The sequence below is a fragment of the Hippoglossus stenolepis genome, chromosome 22, assembly GCF_022539355.2.
Source record: "Hippoglossus stenolepis isolate QCI-W04-F060 chromosome 22, HSTE1.2, whole genome shotgun sequence".
Taxonomy (NCBI): domain Eukaryota; kingdom Metazoa; phylum Chordata; class Actinopteri; order Pleuronectiformes; family Pleuronectidae; genus Hippoglossus; species Hippoglossus stenolepis.
Window position 1 is genome coordinate 5899921 of NC_061504.1, and position 20463 is coordinate 5920383.

The 20463-nt window shown below is 43.5% G+C and overlaps 2 protein-coding genes across 3 annotated transcripts in view; one reads left to right on the forward strand and one right to left on the reverse strand.

Annotated features, from left to right (window-relative positions):
- The first annotated feature begins 1897 nt into the window (after positions 1-1897).
- csrp2 (cysteine and glycine-rich protein 2) lies at positions 1898-14938 on the forward strand. Its single transcript, XM_035147392.2, has 6 exons — positions 1898-2015; positions 4168-4294; positions 7696-7864; positions 9915-10044; positions 12374-12467; positions 14720-14938. Exons 2-6 carry the CDS (start codon positions 4183-4185, stop codon positions 14794-14796), a joined length of 582 nt encoding a protein of 193 aa, XP_035003283.1. The 5' UTR covers positions 1898-2015; positions 4168-4182; the 3' UTR covers positions 14797-14938.
- Positions 14939-17275: 2337 nt separating this feature from the next.
- Positions 17276-20463, reverse strand: part of zdhhc17 (zinc finger DHHC-type palmitoyltransferase 17) — a 28191-nt gene continuing 25003 nt past the window's right edge. For both annotated transcript variants that reach the window (XM_035147391.2, XM_035147390.2), the window contains 4 exons: positions 18854-18937; positions 18591-18748; positions 18352-18446; positions 17276-17981 (listed from right to left, as the gene is read on the reverse strand). In XM_035147391.2, the coding sequence (XP_035003282.1) occupies positions 17843-17981; positions 18352-18446; positions 18591-18748; positions 18854-18937 (476 nt within the window). In that variant the 3' untranslated portion in view covers positions 17276-17842. The remainder of the gene's footprint in view (positions 17982-18351; positions 18447-18590; positions 18749-18853; positions 18938-20463) is intronic.

A 20463-nucleotide genomic window follows, 5' to 3' on the forward strand; every position in this document is an offset into this window, starting at 1 on the left:
AGCATGGATTCTAAAAACCTTTATTCTAGAACTATAATCAAATCTAAATGTCAGTTTGTGCAACACTTTGGTTTATAACTAAGCTAAGATGGTAGAAAATACCTGGTTTTCTGTTTGCATCTGTTTACACTGGGGCAGCAGAGTATCCCCTGCAATCCCACTAATACTACTACTGAGGCCCTGTACTTTTTTTTATTTACTGTACTTGTTGTAAGCAGTGGTTTCCACCTCCCTCTCCCTCACATGTCATCTGTGCCTCTTTCCTACTGTGGAGCCCTGAATGCAGCTGGAGAGGCCCTGTACTCCCGTCAATGTTTTCTCTGAGACTTTTTTTCCCCATTTGCCGATGTCAGCTCTCACCGTGACTCAGCACAGCCCCAGAGCCTGAGAATGATTATTTCTTTCATTTTGTCTTCATTATACTTCAAAAGCGACCAACTGTAAATAAACCACATAATTGGAAAATAATGAAGCGGAGTCTGTTTTTACTGAGTATCAAACCTCGGCAGTGACTGAAGTCGTCTCACTGTAGATTACATTCTAACAACAGGAGACTCGGATCAATGAAACAAGTTGGTTTAACTGAAAATCGGACTGTTCCGCTAATTCTTCATGAATTTAAGACCTTCAGTTAAATGGAACTACTCACGCCAGAGTGCTGTGGGGGCTTCCATGTTTCACTGAGGGGAGACTTGTAGCGAGGCCATGACCAAAGGTCACAAACAAGCTTTCATAACCAGCAGATCTGTGTGGGATATTTACACATTTAACCTGTTTGCCCCAAGAACAAGGTTCAGAGTATTATCCTGCTGAAGGTATTAGGTTGTTATCAGGTGGTCTGTGGAGGCTTAGTGTGCTGGACGAGTGAGTGTTGTGGCAATGCAACTGTAAACTCTGTTATTATTATATAATGTAATACCACGGAAACCTTTGTGTTGCAACTTGGCAAAGACAGCAGGTATTGCACTGTGTGTCCAGAAGGGGGCAGAAAAACTGCACGTTTGGACAAATGACAGACATAGATAGATAGGTAGATAGAGAGAGGTAGATAGATAGATAGGTAGATAGGTAGATAGGTAGGTAGGTAGGTAGGTAGGTGGTAGGTAGGTAGGTAGGTAGGTAGGTAGATAGATAGATAGATAGATAGATAGATAGATAGATAGATAGATAGATGGGAGATAGATAGGTAGGTAGGTAGGTAGGTAGGTAGGTGAGGTGGGTAGGTAGGTAGGTAGATAGATAGGTAGATAGACAGACGGATAGGTAGATAGGTAGGTAGATGGATAGGTAGATAGGTAGATAGGTAGATAGGTAGATAGGTAGGTAGATAGGTAGGTAGATAGACAGACAGACAGACAGACAGACAGACAGACAGACAGACAGACAGACAGACAGACAGACAGACAGACAGACAGACAGATGGATAGATAGATGGATAGATAGATAGATAGATACACAGTGTAGAGAGCAGGTAACTCAATACTTGTTACATTCACTTCCTATAAATATGAAATGTTTATAAATAAAACTGTCTCATTTCCTTTTTATAACCATTGAAGCTGCCACTGACTGAACATATGTTTCCATGGTGATATGAATGTATTTGAAATTGATCAAATCAGGTAAAAACAAATCAAATACAAGTAACCACCGCAACCATGCAAAAATTAAAACACTCAACCAGCTTATACATTCTAGCTCTTAAACACTCTCTCATGTAGCTGCCCAGGTTAAATTCTCACCCACGTGTGTGATAGAAACGTAGTTCAGACATTATTGACATTTTTGACACAATGACATTAGTGTTATTCCTTTTTTTTCCCGACAGCGCCTGAAGGCAGCAGTGGTGAGTTCACGCCCCTCGGACCCTCTCCTCCTCCCACACGCAGTATGTGCAGTGTGTGGCGTTCAGGGTCAGTGTAGTAGGAGTCTGCAGAACAGTTAACACACGTTCATCTGGAGCCAGGAGACTTCCACAGCCGGACTTTACCTGCTTTTTAAAAACAGACGCTCAGGTAAACCTGTTATTCTTTACACATGATGCTGCACGTTAACCTGAATAATGTTTCAGACGGGTTTACTGAAGATAAACAGGTTCAAATAAACGTTTTGTTACGTTTATAATCACCTTTATATGTCGTGTTATTTGTGTTGAGCGTTAAAGCTTTAAAGCAACTTCTGTCCTTTATTGCAGGTTAAAACATTACTGTATTTACTTTCCCCACTGGGTTCAGATAAAGTGCAGTTTAGTAAAAAAAAAAAACTTTCAGCCATTTAATACTTAAACTTTAGCTGTGAAGGTTTTTTATTCGCTGCTGTTTGGTTAAAAACACACAAAACTTTCAATGTCATCAAGCTAAGAAGCTGCAGGTCATAGAAAGTGAAGAGTGACGTGAAAACATGTTAAATAAATATAGAACTTTTCCTTTTTTTAGTATAAATGCTGTGAATATGTAATACGAGCTGTTTCTCTCTGCTTTGTGCGGCAGTGTCATTTGCATCTGTGATTGCAGCCAGATTTCACAACTTCAAATCTACTGTCCAGTGTTTACGGCTCCGGGAAAGATGTTGTGGCGTCAGAATGACAGAATTTAAATCTAAAAGACTGTCATTGAATTTCATAAACAACTGAAGACGGCATTGAATTAGTAGCCTTTGGCAGACATGGTGCAGCAGCCACTGATGAGGTTGTGAGGGTCAGAGAGGTCACCGCCCAAAGACAGATGAAATGATGATGTAACAAGAAGCAGGAGAACAAACAAAGATGTTTTCGTTGGACTTAATGCGTCATGCAATATCAGATATAAAGTTATTATCGGCAGTAATGTATTCCTGAGGATTTCTTTAAAGGTCCAGTGTGTAAGATTCAGGTGAAAGGGATCTACTGGCAGCAATGGAATATAAAGTAATCCAGGTGATGTTTTCACTCATGTGTTTCATCTGAAATGTACGAATTGTCGTTTTCTTTACCTTTATATTTAAATACTTTGTAGTTACATCAGGAGCGGGTCCTCTCTACGGACGCCGCCATGTTTTTTTACAGTAGCCCAGACTGGACAAACTAAACACCTTTTTTGAGTTTTTATGACAACTGAAGGCTGCCGAAGCCTTCGTCAAAGTTACAGAGTGAGGAGCGGGAATAAGAGCGGCTCCGTTCTCCGTATTCCAAGTCAATGAACTATCAAACTAATTTTGAAGCTGCTAATTTCGGGTAAAAAAGTAGCATAGTGTTGCTTAATGTAGACTTTGTCATCACACCCAACCCTTGTGGGAACTTAAAGGGTTTCACAGTCTCTAATTCAACCGGGAGGAGAACTCGAGCGTCTGACAAGATTAATAGTTCATGAAGTGTTATTTCTTTTCACTTAAGTTAATAATCACAGAGCTTTTTTTACATTTCAATCTCCGCGGTAGGACGTCACGGCTGCTTCGCTCCGCGGTGATACGCAAGGAAAGCAGAGCATCTTAAAAACCGTTAAATGAGTGAGCGTGTAATTACAGACAGACGCGCATGTGAGTCAGGGAGGGGCTGGGTGCGTCTCGTGGGCTCACTGCCATCACAGCAGAAGTTACTTCACACTCTGATTTACTCCTGTTTGTGCTTTTACACCCTGCAGCCACAGCCACGGCCCGTCAGACAACAGTCAACAAAAGCCTCAAGGCTCGGCGCTTTAAAACATTCCTCTGGGTATTAGCCTGCCCTGTTATTTGGGCTGACCTCCTTTTGTATTGTGTGCGTTTTTTCTGTCAGAGTGGTAGTTATGGCCTGGAGCACTGGTTTTCAATTCAAACATGTGTTACTCCGATATCCAGCCAAACAGGTTCTCCGAGGCTGATGCAGATATACAGTAACTGTATGGAGAGAGAGAGACTGCTTTATGCTTTAAATACCTAAATTAGAGCTCTTCAGGTAGTATGATTACAGCCGTCTTCATTCATATCCACACGCAGCTCTACCTGGAGGATGCCCCAGGTGGAACTGTGTGCGGATATGAATGAAGAAGGGTGGTGCTGGAATGAAGTTATGCTCAGTTTCCCAGTCATGCTTCCTTAGTGAATGGGACTGAAGGAATTGGTTTGTTTCCAAAGTTTGGGTGAGGACAAATCAGAGTGGAACAAATAGATCTGTGCGTAAATGTCTCACGTCTTTTCTCTGTCTCCCGTTAGGACAACACACACACAATGCCAAACTGGGGAGGAGGCAACAAATGCGGCGCGTGCCGTGGGACAGTCTACCACGCCGAGGAAGTGCAGTGTGACGGAAAGAGCTTCCACAAATGCTGTTTCCTCTGCAGTAAGTGTTGCCGTTTGGACGCCGCCGGCCACGAGTAAACAAGAATGACAATGCTTGTGGTTAATGCAGGATTTGAACTACACACACATCGCTGCTTTCAAAGCATTCCACAGATTTATAGATTACGTCTAAGCCAGTGAATTGTATGTCTCCAGTTAAGCAGTGTGAAGTTATGTCCTCATGCTATTAAATTGAAATGATCTAATTGAAGTGCATGCAAGGAGGTATATGTGACAATAAGAGCCCTGGCATTGGATCTGCACTGTACAGAGATGAAGTAGTGGAATTGGGTGTATGAGGTAGTGCATGACTGATGCAGATTTATGGGGGGGCGATACTGATACTAGCTAGAAAGTAATTACCAAAATATCAGCTTCATGTAGTCTTCATATATTTGAAGATATGAAGACTCTTATTGAAGAATAAAAAATAAAAACAAAATCTGAGAATTGAGGGTTGCCTGCTGAAGTCCATCTCTTTTTCTTGATTAGAAAAAGTACAGGTCGCCAAAAGTTGATGCTTGAGAGCCAACTCCTAAATCCCATGATTGATTTTTTTACCTTCAGCACGTTGACAAACCCATTTGGTTGAAGAAAACATCTGACAGCTCAGACTTCAGAAGCTGCTGCCAGCCGTCTGAAAAGTCCTCATGTTAATGAAAGACCTGCCAAGAGCAGATACTCCATCCACCTCCACAGATCGCTTGTATTCATCATATATTACAGGGCGTCTGTGTGATGTTACGTCCTCGTTCCAAGCTGCAAAGGGTCTTGAAAGATCATTTCACAGTAATTCTTCCATGGGCGAGAATGAGAGCGCTCGGTGAACTCTGCTTCAACTCACCAGCGCTCATCAGAGAGCCGCTGCTGACATTTCTCTCTCTGGCCATTTGCTTGTTGAGTCCACACTACGTTATTGTCAGTCTGCTGGATGAGTGGGCGGCCCGGTCCCGAACCGTCCTTGAAATGTCAGTGAGGATGTTCCAGTGAGGACCCTGCATGGAGAACAGGATTACACGGACACTTTCATTTAGCCGCCCGCCATCAAGTGGAGACCAGAGCAGTTTGAGCCACAAAAGATGAGTTTCTTCTTCTTTTTTTTTACAAAGGGCTGCTTTGTCTTACACTGAGGAGACGAGGAGCGAGCCGACGTGGCGTCCTCCTTTCTCCTTTGGCGCTTTCTGACATTGTCTGACATTCAACACTTTCCATTTCAGTGTGTAAAAGGCAGCTACAGACAATAGAGACACTCAGTTGGAATCAAGCCTCACTTGACTCTACTTCAGTGACTATGTCTTCATTATTTGTTAAAGTGGGTTTCTGTCGGGTCTTAAAAAGTCTTAAACTCTAAATTGTGGGCTTGAAAAGTCTTGAATATTGTTAGAATATTATGTGCGTTTATGTCGATTTTAATTGCGTTAACGTGCATTTAAAAGTTTTTAAGAGAAATTGCGGCTTTAATCGTTTTTAATGTCTCCATGTGTTGTACTTCTTTCTCAGCGATACAGTATTATCACGCTGCAATACAACTACAAACAAAACCAACATGGAACTGATAAGTACTCGGCTACTTACACACCTTATCTTCAGTTATGGGTATGTGTAAGGGATTCTGGGACCCTGATATTCCGTCACATGCGTCATACATGACACAGGTCTTAAGATTTCATTCATTGTCGTAAAAAAAGTCTTAAATTGAACTCGTTGCAGACCTCCTGTAATTGATAGCAGTGGTAGCGCACAATGAATGATGTTACCGTGGTGGAGAGGAACTGGAAATATGTGTGAAAAAAGTTGCAGAACAACTGCAACAAGTGAGGTTGAGGAAATATGAGGATTCAGGAGTCACACAATTGGACCCATAAATCTTCTAACATGCTCGTGAAAGCCTTTATTTTTTTAAAGTGCTGGCCTCGAGATCAGAGGGCCTGGAGCGGAGACACTTTCCCAGCCAGTCGTGTGAAATGTTAGACCGGTGTCAGATGGTCACACAGTACTGACTGGTGTGTGAAGAATTTGTGTGCAAGTCATGAGCAGCCGCAATTCCTTTGTTGTATTTTCCCCTGATATTGAGTTCTTAGGTTAACACAAACCTGCTTTTCAAACAGCTACTGCATTCTGCTTGAATAAATCCAAGACAGACGTCAGGAAAACCAGTTAGGATGATACAAATCTGGATAAAGAAAATACATTTCCTCTGCTGCTTAAATTCATTTTCCCTCTCTGCATGTCAATATTTTGACTCTAAAGGCTTAAATGGTGTGAACATTCAGTGAGAGTAACAGGGATGTGATAAAGAAATCCCACGGGCCTGTGAAAAACAACCCTCTGAGGGGGAAAAAATCACCAGTGACAGACATAAAATTATTATTCTTGTTTCGTTCGAGATGAAAAATGAAGGGCGGCAACTTCCCCAAGTATCTTTCCCTGTTTGGATTAAATCTCTCGCCTCTCGTCAGAAAGAAGGTTCACGGGATAAAGATCTCTGTGTGGGACTGGAACAGGCGAAACCTCCCAGAGACACATGTTGTGGGCTCACTGCTGGAAGTTTGCAGTTGAAACATTTAAGAGTTGTAATGGTCACTGTCAAATTGTCGCAGAATTTGTTAGCGCCATTTCAGATGTAAAATGTTTCCAGTACACATTTCCAGCAGCAAACACAATGTTAATTTTCTTCCAGAAACCCGCAGACACTATTTCTATGCTGCAGACTGCCAGCTGCTGGAGGCATTTTAGTTTTTTCGAGTTGTCCGTACTGTCTGTCCCATTCTTGTGAACACGATATCTCAAAAACATCTTGAGGGAATCTCTTCAAATTTGGTACAAACTTTTAGTTGGACTCAAGGATGAGCACATCAGGGTCACTGTGACCTCACCAAACCCGTTTTTGGTCTCGAGAACGCAACGTCTCTGGAATACCTCGAGGGGATTTCTTCAAATTTGATACAAATGTTCATTTGGACTCGAGGATAAACTGATTCGATTTGGGTGCTCACAGGACCAAGAACGTGAAACATCAGGAACCCCGTGAGGAATTTATTTGCATCTGGATGATCCTTTCAGCTTTGGTACAAATTTTCACTAGACTCTTAAATGTATTGATTAGATCTGGGACAGAACAGGTTTTTTGTCGAACATATGTTTGTTTTGAACATATCTTTCTAGTCTGCCTTTCGGGAATTTTCTCAAATATTGACCAGTTGTCACTTGGATTTCAGTGGTCAAAGGTCAAAGGTCACAGTGACCTCATATGAGTCTTGGAAAAATGTATAAAGACAGAAACTGCACTGGTTGGCGAAGACGTAGAACTGCAGGCCGGCAGCTTTCTGATCACCAGAATGTACTGTGTCTCTTCGTCATCTGACAAGATTACTACAACATTGTCCTTCTTTGTGTCCACAGTGGTCTGCAGGAAGGGCTTAGACAGCACCACACTGGCCATTCATGACCAGGAGATCTACTGCAAGTCGTGCTACGGTAAAAAGTACGGCCCCAAAGGCTACGGCTACGGACAGGGGGCGGGCACGCTCAACATGGACCGGGGAGAGCGGCTGGGAATCAAACCCGAAGAGTGAGTCGGGCCGACGCTTTTGTGCCGCATATGGATGCTGTGTGTGTGTGTTTGACGCAAGTGTGGCGCAGTAATAATCATAGATGAAGTCATTCGATCTGTCACTACTCTACATGCTGCTGTTCAGAGTTGTGTTGTTCATCCTGCTGCGTTTCATCAGAGCTGTGTTGACATTCATTCCATCTAACAGGAGGATTGATAAAAATACACCGACTGTGTTCATATCGCTGACCTTGAAATATGTAGTTCCCCTGGTACATAAAGCTGAACAAACATTGGTCCAAATGCAACATGATGAACACGAGCCAAGGCAGCGTAAATGAGCCTGAACCCCCAGTCCTTATCCTGACCTGAATCTAACTAAACCTGCATCTTAAAACCAAATCAAACAGACGAAAATGTCCTCTCCTCCCCAAAATGTCCTCCTATAAGGTCCAATAGTGCACAGAAATGCAGAGTACTCGTCGTAGCTCAGGTATGTGATGTGTGTTAGCAGCTTGGTGGCCACACACACACAGTTAACATATACAAACAAGAGTTAATGGTTAAATGAAAGCATTATCCAGCCTATTGTTCAGGTCGCGTTCATAAATTCCGTCGGTAATGGTCAGAGAATGATTCTGTTTCGGTTTCAGATCACTGAGCAGGAGTGGTTTTGTGGTTTAGGGGGCTGCAGACAAACTACAATAAAAATACTGTCAAAGAAAAAGTCCAAAAAGAGCTGATAAGAGCTGTTAAAGTTCAGAATGGATCAACAAGCGGAACCAGTAAGAGAAGTAGTACCATTTAGATGTCCTGATAGCCATACCTCCTCCTAGCCTTGTCCAAGGTTTTGGTTCTGGAGCCAGTAAACCTATTCCAGGTCTTAGGAAGGATTACCAGATGGGAGCACGATATAAAAATGGCTACAGCGAGGTCAGTGATAAAAGATTATTACATGACTGATACTTACACAGCAGTCAGATGCCACTTACAGTAAAGATCAGCGGTCCTGACACTTGGAGATAAACAAGGCTCAAATGGCCCCAGTTTCAAGATGTCAAACTTTTTTGCTCTGTTTCTCACTGACTGAACCACAAGGTTTTGAGAGAGGAAGGAAACCTTGACGGGAATATTGGCAGTCGGCCTCTTGATCAAATCCAGCTGCGGCTGTTTCCAGCTGCTCTGGTGGACGGTGTAACTCCAGCAGCAGAAAAGTCAAAGCTGATCTTTGAAATATTTAATATGTTTAAACTTTTTAAAGTTAATACATCACCTATTAGCAGCTTGTAGGCTTCTGGGTTTTCTGCACCCACCTCTGAGACCTAAGAGTGTTTGACTGCGTATTTGTCACTTTGTGGGCACCAAGAAACAAACCAGAAAATCCACCGCCCCTCCCACACACACATGCACACGTACCCAGAAGGTTTATTCCTGCCCCAGATGTCAGATGACTGTAGTTGTCAAAGAGTTCATTATGTGACCAGCAGGATCACCCTCCTCTCAGTCTTTGGCCACAAAGGGCTTCATTCAGGGGGCCACTGGGGCTGCCAGTCACCCTCCGATAAGCACCGCTCGGGGGCCCCAGGGGGCCCTGCTCGCTTTCCCACCACTGGCTAAAGACACAAGAGTAGATGAAGAGGGTGTGTCGCTTTAAGGAAATTCTGACGATAGTTAAGATTGGAGTTTGTGTCAATCGACATTATTGAAGCATAAGTTATTGTTTAACTGACACTGGCACTGAGGTATTTTTGAGAGATGTTGCAATGTGGGGTCATACTTCATTCAATATGTCAATTCATTAATACTTTTGAAAGAAAATAGGTTTTGGCATTAGAAAACTTTGAGAATATTTAACCTCTCTGAGCCTTAAAATGTCAATGTTTTGTTTCCCTGCAGAAGCAGGTTTCATTTCTAAATAATTCTCTCTAAAACTGTATTTTACACAAGAATTAATAAATGTTTCATCTGACTTTAAGCCCTTTAATTTATAAAACAATAGAGAGCTGAATTAACGTTTTATAAGTAAACAATCAGTCATTTCCTCATTTGCCTGTTTCTTGTCTCGTAGGACGCAGACTCACAGACCCACCACCAACCCCAACCCGTCCAAGTTTGCCCAGAAGTTTGGAGGTTCAGAGAAATGTGCGCGATGTGGAGACTCTGTCTATGCAGCTGAGAAGATCATGGGGGCGGGCAAGGTGGGAGATTTATCTGAAGCTTCTTCTGAATACAAGACAATGTTTTTTTTTAAACATTTAACAGCTTCATATATTAACAATTGATCAATTAACAAACAGGAGTTATTATTCAAAATGGACTAAGCAGCTAATTGTGCTTCTTCCGGCTGCACCTCGGCAAACATGCTGCATTCAGGAGGCAGCACAATAGTGGCAGTGTGTGCCTAACCTGCCTGGCAGTGTTGGATCGGTCAGTCAACATGCTCGACACACACAACCCATTGTTCAGGTTAGGAGGGTGTATGCATCGGCTCCTCTATGATCCTGCTAATAACACGCTTCTCTGAGCATTTACATGTGAGTGATGACTCCACAGAGAATGATCACTCGAGGAGGGAAGGAAAATGTCCGTCATAATTTTCCACGGACTTAAGGCCATTACACATCTGGGAAATTACGAATAAACAGCATGCGAAAGGAAAAACAAGCAACAGGCTTCGAAAAATATATTTGCTCCATCGAATTATTCAGAGAGAATGATCCCTTCAACAATATCCTGTGATGAAGCTCTTTTCCTCTTCACTCGACAAATGGAGATTTTGTGTGCATCTCATTTTACGAGGTAGAGAAAGAGAGTTCATTGTTTCACACAGGAGCTGTAGCTCCACTATGGTCCCAGTTCAGGACCTATTGCAGGATATTGGTCAGTTTAAGGTCCTCATCTGAGCAGTTAAACAATCATCAGAGCATCCTGGCAACTGAAGTGAGTTGTAAAACCCCAAATACTATAGAGTATGTTGAGGGGTTTATGCCCTTATACACATTGCGACAGTTTGGAAAACTAAAACAAAGCGCAAATGAAAATGTACGGAAATGCCCCCATTGTGAAAACCTGCAAGTTAACACCCTTAAAATTATAACTTTGTCCAAGATATTTAAAAAAAGAAAGAAAAGAAAATCCTACATTTAAAAATGTGAGAGAGAAACAGTGTGTGTGTGTGTGTGTGTGTGTGTGTGTGTGTGTGTGTGTGTGTGTGTGTGTGTGTGTGTGTGTGTGTGTGTGTGTGTGTGTGTGTGTGTGTGTGTGTGTGGCATTTTTGCTTGATAAATTACTAAATAGCACAAAATTATTAATGGTTCATATTTGACCGTTCACTTAATCAACTAACTAATTTATTTTACCAGCCAGAAGTGACAGTAGAGCCAGACAGACGTGTTTGCAGAGTGAAAAACACTCTGGACACTGTCTCACTGTCTGGCAGATTAAACTGTGATGTCTGTCAAGATATGAGCCAACTTTTCTTTCGGCTTTCACTCGTTCAGCCAAGTTACAGAAATAACGTCTCTTGGCTCAGGTGAGGATTCATGAGGTCGTCTTGACAACACTGAGAGAGACTCCATGAACAGGCTGTGCCCGGCGCTCCATCTTACACCACAGACTAGAATAAATGTGTTCCTACGACTTACGCTGCAGTGTGAACTTAATGGGGTTATAACACAACTTTTGAACGTGTAGTGTGTATTCATCTTCACAGGACTATCATTACACACTGATTTAGCATCCAACAGAAATCAAACCTCTAACCGGGGGGCCGTGTCCTCGAACGCCACAGGACCACGGTCCACATCGCAAAACCAGCAGGGAGGAAACTTAAGTGACCGAATTGAACGCACATGGTTTTATTTTACAGCGCCGAACCACATGCAGGAGGTTCGGTGCAGCGTCCCCTAATGAGAGAACACGAACCCTGTTTCTTTCTGATTGAAGCTTTTCCACGAAGATGCGATTAATCACGCCTCGCTGTGCGGACACCGGGCTCCTGGCAGATGTTGTTGACACACAGATTTACGAGCAGATGAAGCCGTGAAGCTCACACTGTAATGGAGATCTGTTGGCACGTTGTGTGTCCCGAACAAGTCTCAGAGTGGCTGCTCACATGAAAACCCCGTCCACAGAGCAGCCCAGATTTGTGTTCCCTCTAAAAGGGAGTGGACCGCTCTCCTCCCGTCGCTGATGCACATGTGGGTTCACGCACGTGCTGATTTATTGAGGGTGATGTCATTGGGCGGGCAGGAGCTGTTAATGTGTTTCCTAATGGGACCAAATCTATTTGCGGCTCCACTGACTCTCAAACGTAACCTGTAATTTTCGAAATAAAGAAGATGTTATAAAAAGCTGCGATTGGATACGATGTAGGAAGTGAAATGTGATCTGCAATGATCAGCTGTAGAAAAAAAAAAAAGGATGTTGTTGAATGTTGGAGGATTTTCTTTTTTTTTTGCACAAATCGTAACAATTCAAGAGACTTGAGCATCTGCCACTGTACATTAACATCCTTTCTCTTCGTAGCCGTGGCACAAGAACTGCTTCCGCTGCGCGAAATGTGGAAAGAGCCTGGAGTCGACCACCCAGACGGAGAAAGAGGGAGAAATCTACTGCAAAGGTGAGAAGAAACTGAACATGTGCAGTGGCTGTAACAAAATGTTTCTGTGTTTCCTGATGGATCTCTGCCATCGCTGAGATCTCACAGAGAGCCACAAATAACACAGTGTAAAATAGCATTAGCTGTAGCCAACACGTGCGCTGGCAAAAAACAAGAGGGGAATAAATCAACCACTTGAAAACAGATAAACACCCATTAATGCAGAGTATTGTTAGTACGCCGAGAGGTTTCCAGATTCACCCATTTAAAATAGGACATGTGGGCATTCTGTGGTGACATGGGGAAAAAGGTTGTTGATCTTTCTCATAACTAAATAGTTAAGTGTTAAAATTACTCATTGCTAATTCTTCCAAGGGACATACATGAGGGGGCCCCCAGGGATATTTTCTATCTCGAGCCTCGGCTGTGAACATGGTTAACACTGCACCAGGAGCAGCTTGAGGGTGTTTGCATTGTCTCTGTGAACATACTGATGTCATGTGAGTGAGACATCTGCCAGGTACCAAGTATTTTGCGCTCAGTTCTTCAACCAGGAAGTAAGAACACATGGCTCAAGTGAGGGTTTGTGTATTATCAAGTGATCTTATACACAGCAGCTCTTAAAGCTCGGCTGCTATTGACAAATGCTGTGATCATATCAGCGTAAACAAACCTGACTGGCAGGTATGTAACAAACCTAGAACACACGTACGCAGACTGTTGTACTCACTGTCGTCCCGTATGAGGGTGACTTCCTGTTTGGTGTGTGTGTGTGTGGGGGTTTGGATGGACGACAGCGGCCTTGTCCAGCTAACTGAGCCACTTCCTGTCCACATCTGCAGCCTGACCTCCACTGTGATTTCCCTCTCTCCTCATTAGCACCGTGAGACAGGATGGCTTGGCCGTATACACACACACACACACACACACACGGGCAGATGGATGTTTGCTGAGCGTCATAATGAAACCATGTGCTGATGAGCAGGAATGTTGCCTCTCGGTCTCTAAACCCAACACAGGCCAAACTCTGCCGCTGCTGCTATCAATCAGTGGTTTTGTCTCCGTCCTCTCAGAGACATCCCGACTCTGTCTACTGGATATTGTTACTCATCATGGACATTTTTGAAGACCGATGCCGCCAGCAGACCTGCACTTTGCAGCAGAAACAAAAATCCAGGCGGGATTTAAAGAGAGTGAAAAATTCCACTCCTCATTGTCTGACCACAATCTGAACTGTGAGCGCGTTTCAAACTTATCACGCTGGTGTGAGATAAACAACTGAGGGTTGGAGCTGGGAAACTGGTTTTCTGTCTTCAGCTACTGCCAGTTGAATGACCCACACACACGCACGCACACACACAGAGGGGGTTGCATTCTGTCTGATGACACCCCTGCTCAGTTTGACCGTAGACACAGGAAGTGCAAGTGCAATTTAACTGGGAGACATTTTGACCCATCAGTGGGAAAAGGAACAAGTCTATATATCGTGAAATCAATTATGGCTGAATTCCTTTTCGCTGCTTCATTTCATGAGTCCTTGTTCACGCTAACTAACATGACTTCCTACTGTGATCAATTTTAAGGCCTTTGGCAAAAGACTCCTGCTGCTCTGAGTAACTACTGACTGTAAGTGTGACTGACTAAGGGTGGAGATATAGTTACTTTTAAAAGAAGGCATCATGGCTGCCATCGGTACCCTGCGTCCGTTTGGCGAACGTCCTCCGAAATGCATGCTACTCATCCACAAGATGCATTACAGACATGATTGGTCGGGGCTGTACCTGATCTCCAGTTAATTTATAGGTTCTGTACAGCCCGAGTTCTGTGGTGGGGCCTCTAGTGGAACACTCATATTACACTTCACAGCAAGCATGGGAACAATCGAGCTCCCAAGCCATTTGGTCGTCTATGCGAACACGTGGCTTAACAGTATATCCACGGCCTGAAGGTTAAAGGGACATTTCAACCAAAACACAGTAAAATGTCCTTGTATCCATCAGTGTAGAGTTAGTAATATTATTATTTTGACCACCTAATCACACTGGAGCAGTACAAAACACTACCATGGACACATTAACCATGAATCCGTCTCCTTACAAAGCATCAAACTTGCTGCTTTGTTTAATTTAAATGAATCATAAGTGAAGTTTCATTTCTCCCTCTCCCTCCACATTTTAGCCGATGAATAAAAAAGTTACAGGATGTGCTTTGGAACAATGACATCTGCATCTAAAATCTCTCATTTTAATTCTTTCCTCCCTTTCTCTCCACAGCGTGCTACGCCAAGAACTTCGGGCCCAAAGGCTTCGGTTACGGCCAGGGAGCCGGAGCTCTGGTTCACGCTCAGTGATGAAGCTGAAGTGGATCGCTCAGACAGAACATCTCACCCTCACACATTCCTCTGTGCTACTCTTGACTTCGTTACTCTGTGTTTTCTACCCTCTGTGCTCCCACGCTGAAACGGCGTAATAAAAAAACATTTACAAACCAAACCACCATTTCACATTTGACTGTATTTTATTATTAAAGCCATTAAAACTGAACCATGCCCATATGTTTACATCTGAAGCGGAGTTACAGTGATGTCTGAAGGTGGGCAGAGAGGCACTGGAGATGATTATGTGCTTTATCTTTTTTTTTTCCTTTTCTTTCTTTATTCCACATGGTGAGGTGAGAGGGTAGAAGGGACGGGTTTGCTGGAAGAACTAGTGAGGACTGAAATGGCTTTGAGTTGATGATGAGCGGGGTGGGGTGGGGTGCTGACCTCTTTAGAAAACACCATTTACCTCCTGTAACTTGTAAAGGCATCATCAGAACACACAAGTGGCTAATTCCTGGGAGCATGTTCCGCTGATATGAGATCTGAACAGCCGGGTCGTGATTTCGGACCTTTTAAAGCTCACAAACTGCGGCTGCTGCGTGGCGTCTTCGTCGGGCAGTGGTTTGTATGGTGGTGGGAGTGAAATGATGACACACACACACACTGTCCCCTTCTGATGATGCAAACATGAGGCCCAAAAAGTTTGGGAGGCCTTAATATAATATAACCTCCCTCTATCCTTAAAACTATTGCATGGTCACATTTCAGCTTTAAGAAAACAAACCCAAAAAAATGGCGTCTGCCTTAGTTCTCTAGTGTCTTTGCTTTACAATTTGTACATCCAGTGGTATAACAGACCCAGCAATATATGACAGAAAATATAATAATAATAAAAAAACTTTTAGGATGACTACAGAGTCCACAAGCATGGAACATTCAAATATATTACACACTTGCACAGGAGGGCCCGACTGGGGATCTGGCCGCCCTGAAAGACGACTTCCACTAAACACACTGGATTTGAGAGAAAGAAAAGGAAAAGAAAAAAAACCAGACAAATGGATGAAACGCAGAAAAGTACTTGCAAATACTTCACATTCACTATATACAGACACGTGGCTTGCCGGGCTGTCACCATGGTGATGAGAATGGGGTCGGATTGACACAGCGGGGAGGGGGGAGCAGCGAGAGCCCAGCTGTCCCAAGCATCGTACATGCAGTGGAAATTTAAGGGTACCTAGGGGTTAAAATGCCTATAGACAGCAGTGTCAGACATCACTAAAAGCTACAGTCATACACTTGGAGTACAGTCACTTCGTTTTCTTTCTTTCCGTTTAGTTGGAAGAAATCCCCCAAACTGAAAAAAAAATAAAAAATTTAAATCCAGGGGCACCCTCGACTAACACTGACGGGAAAAAAAAAAAAAAGGATTTCGTTTATGTACAGATGCACATTCTTTACACTTCAGTCCATCCTGCTGCTGCTGCTGCTGCTGCTGATGTTGCGGAGCCGACCGTGCGGGGGTCCAGACAGGAAGTGTTGCAAGGGGCGGCCATGTCTGTTGGGCCCCATGTCTTCCTCACTGTAAACAACGGGAGCTGCTGGGCCTTTCTGTTCAGTAACGGCAACAAAAAACAAAACAACTAAAAAATAAAAAAAATCAGTGCAATGTTGTGGGCAGACAAAAAAAACACCAAAAACAAATAAGACTTTACAGCTTCTTGAGAAAAACACATGGAATGAACCATTTACATAAACTCGTCCATCTTTCTGCTGCGCTCTCCTTTTTCCTCGTCTTTACACTCGTCTCTGCTGTTAATAAATACACTTGCTGTACCTGTCTGTGGAGTTTCCATGTTCAACAGCCACAGGTACTTCTTTAATAATTCTTCTCATAAAAACCTATTCAGCTAAAATGATGTGAAATGTAAAAACGATGGTGCTAGAGGATAGTTACTTTATCTATAAATAGTTTTAAAATAAATATACCTGTATCACATTGTCTGTAGGATATCTTCGGTCACTTTACAGTGATTTGCAGCTGGAGACGTCCCAGTTCTTGCATTTAATCCTGCTCTAATACTGCATAACAACTGTCTCCAGATTATTTAATAGCAAAAGAAATCTTATATCTTCTAAAGTTTTGTCTCCAGCGGATGCAGCTTTGTTTGAGCAGGTGAGAAGTGGGACTCCTCCAGCGGCTCCGCCTGTAACCCAACGCTTTCCTCTGATAAGATCAACAATGTTGGCAAATCCTCATCAGAGCCACGCACAAATCATCACGGTGCAAAATCAAGACGTTAAAAAGACATTCCCTTATCTCTATCATACTGAGAAACAAATACATGATTTAAAAAACAAAACAAAAAACAAGAGAGCAACTTTACTTTAGCTTCCACGGCCACCACAGTTAATTTTCACGGGAACGCCAGGGTTCCCGAACCAATCAAAAACAGGAAATACATACAGGGCACATCAACAGGGACACCATAAATAAGGGTTTAAAGTGGGGGGGAAAGAGCGATACTGCCACTTCATGGCGCTGCTGTCTCTGCAGCATCGCATCTCCAGTACAAATAGAAGAGCTTTTATTTTGTAATTCCTCGCGTCCGTCTTCCTCCCTCCCCTCCGCTCGTGCCTGGCAGCATCACACCGTCCAAAGGGCTCGGGAGAGGAGACGAAGCGGAGGGGCGCTGGATAGCGGTGAAGGTACTGTAATGACATCTGATGTTGTAGAATAGTAGTAGTAGTATTAATAGTAGTAACGGTGGTGGTGCGGGCAGAGAGAGGGGGGTGTAGCTGTGGTGTTGCCCTGTAACAGCATGCGAGTCCTGGCTGATTATTTTTTTCTTTTTCCCCAAAGTGTTTTGATCGGTGAGGGAGAGATGGTCCAAAAAAAAAGCAAGCGCTCCCGAGAACAGCATCACTTCGATATAATCGCATCTGTGAGGGGGGGTTAAGGGAAGAGGAGGGGGGGGGAGCAATCCTTCAAAGCTATTCATCCGTCCAGCCGCACTCAACTTCCACCTGCCCCCTCATCCCCTCCTTCCTCTTCGGCATCGTCCTCTTCCTCTGTCTACACCAGCTGGTAGCCCGAGCCAGACGTCTGGTCGTATTCTATTGTGTACTGCGTGGTCCAGTCCACCGCCACGGGCCGGATCAGACCACAACAGCGGATCTCGAAGAAATCTATTAGGTTCCGGATGCACCCGTGGCTGTAGAGAGACAGAAAGAGAGAGAGACAGGGGAGTGGCTTCAGTTAGTGGCAACAGTGTCACGACTCGTCACGAGTGCAGTTCTGCAAAAACAACTGATAGCACCACAATGGACCTTTGGTTCAGATATTATAGATTTAAATGTAAATTACTGAAGAAAAGAGACACAGTCATCTGGAACCTTGCACAGTGTTTGGTCGAAACTGTGGCCGGACAAATTAGAATATGATGGGCTTCCACAGTCTGGATAATTAATGGTAAACACTGATTTGACAATGCGAGATAGGGTATTAGCCTTGGTGGAGGTATGTGCCCATCTAGTCTAGAAGATGTGTCAGGATGCAGAAATGAATAACAGAGGAGCATTTACTTGAATGGGCTTTCGATGGACGTGGCGGTGACTTTAAAGTGCTTGTATCTCCGAGCGTTCATCCTCTCGTTGGTGGTGATTCCCAGAGCAGCGATCTGACAAGAGGGAAAAGCAAAGAGCACAGAGACATTTTTGAATCAAGAGACGGAAATATCGATTACAATCCAAACCGATACGAGTTTATATCACTGATATTGTGGTAGCTAGACTCAGAAGAAGAAGAAAAAGTAAATTCGGACCTGGTAGAGCTGACACATGATGAGCACCGCCACCCACATGAAGTGGAAGATGCTGTTGAGGAACATCCAGAACATCCAGGGGGAGCAGGAGGCGATCTGGGTCAGGTAGAGCCAGAAACCATCCTTGGCGTAATTGGTGGCACAGTGGATCCTCCAGTCTGAGGGCAGAGAAGATGAAGTCAAGAGGTCAGCAGAGGAACAGGAAGATGTATGTGTTGAGCTGATGCAATGAATAAAAAAAAAAGAAGGCCTTTTTGACTCACAGGAGATGCAGCCGTATATCATCCAGCAGATCATGCAGAGCAGGAAGAACAGGTAACCCATGAAGTAGCGGTGATTCCCACTTCCTGCAGAGGAAAGGACAAAAACATGTCAAATTCTGTGCTCCTCATATCAGTTTGTGGCTTTGGCTGCCTCTGCCAGCTGAGGTGAGAGTTAGGTCCAGTTTTTTATGCTTGGACAAATCCAGAAGTCACTGGGATGAGATCACTTCATTGTCACACTGCTGTGTTGAACAGTAGAGAAGGGAGACATACAAAATTCAGTACAAATAAAATCTTACAGCATTTCAAGGTGTGAAGTGTTTATAAAGGTCCTCATCCATAACAAAACTAAGAGTCTACAGCAGTACTAGTGGCTCTGTTGCTTTGAGCTGAATGCTAACATGCTAATCGGTTTATTTACAATTTGAGTTTAATCCATACACTATGTAAAGATGGACGACTTGACTTCTTCCCTAAAGTAAAGCCGATTGGTGGCTGTTTGCAGCATAGTCTATAAACGCTGCCTCCTCTATGTTAGTGGACGGGACACGGACCAAAATAAACACACAAAAAAATCGAAGTAAACTAAAGTAAACTGGAGTACTAAAGGACTCACTAGAGTACACATTGGATACATTTCCCTCAGAGATTGTTTCTGTCCAAATGTGGATTTTTCTGGTAAGTTTGGTTTAAATTTGTTATTTTATGCCATAAAAATGGGGAGAATCCTCATGACTGACAACTGAGACTGAAACGAGATTGGTCGAGTGAGTATCAATGGGTGCATCAGTACAGCAGCTCCAGCCACCCAATCACTAGTCTCCAAATGAAGTACTCAGCTCAAGATGGCAGTGTTCATGTCCAGGATATTTTGGTTTAATTTCTGGATAGTGGGAGGAAGCGGAGACACAATGTCCATCTTTATACACAGTCTTCCAATATCAGCAGCAGAGGGAGGATGGGTGAAAAAGGAGACACTGCCAACAACAGAACCACACCTCTGCGCTAGCATGGTCAACAAGAATCAGCGCCTTATGGGTGCATACCTCCGTCCCTATCTCCCTTCTGTTCCTGAGAATAATGAAGAGCGTTATGACTTCAGAGTGAACTCGACTTTTAATCTTTTGGATATAAAATGTCATTGTTTATTTTATCCTGTTAGACCTTTACATTGAATTTTGCCACAATCAGCACATGAATGAGGCGCTCCTGCAGTACCGTCTATTAACTCATTAAGAGGCCTTATGAGGGAACATAACATCATGATATTACCTGTTGAGAGACAGTCAGTGCACCTGCTATAGATTTACCCTCTAAAACATAACATGCAGTACAAGGAAAGCTCACCCTCACCGCATCATAAATTGCTTCCAATGTTTGAACACGTCTTAAAAGCTTTTTGTGTCACTTTTTTTACTGGACCGTTGTCCCAGTGGTCATGAGGCCAAACTTTTTGTTTGTTCAGACAGTTTCCTCACGTTTAAAGCTTCATCCTGAGCAACAGAAAAATGGAAGTGCTACAGGACCCCTGCCCGCCTTCCTTCCACCAATGTCTCCAGAGTGCAGACGACACACCTCCCCACACACGCACACGCACACACACTAGTACT

Bases quoted from the DNA above. Each gene is read 5' to 3' on its own strand.
- csrp2 (XM_035147392.2), top strand. From the start codon at position 4,183: ATGCCAAACTGGGGAGGAGGCAACAAATGCGGCGCGTGCCGTGGGACA. The intron at 7,865-9,914 runs GTGAGTCGGGCC...CTTGTCTCGTAG, and splicing joins CTGGGAATCAAACCCGAAGA to GACGCAGACTCACAGACCCA. The intron at 12,468-14,719 runs GTGAGAAGAAAC...TTCTCTCCACAG, and splicing joins GGGAGAAATCTACTGCAAAG to CGTGCTACGCCAAGAACTTC.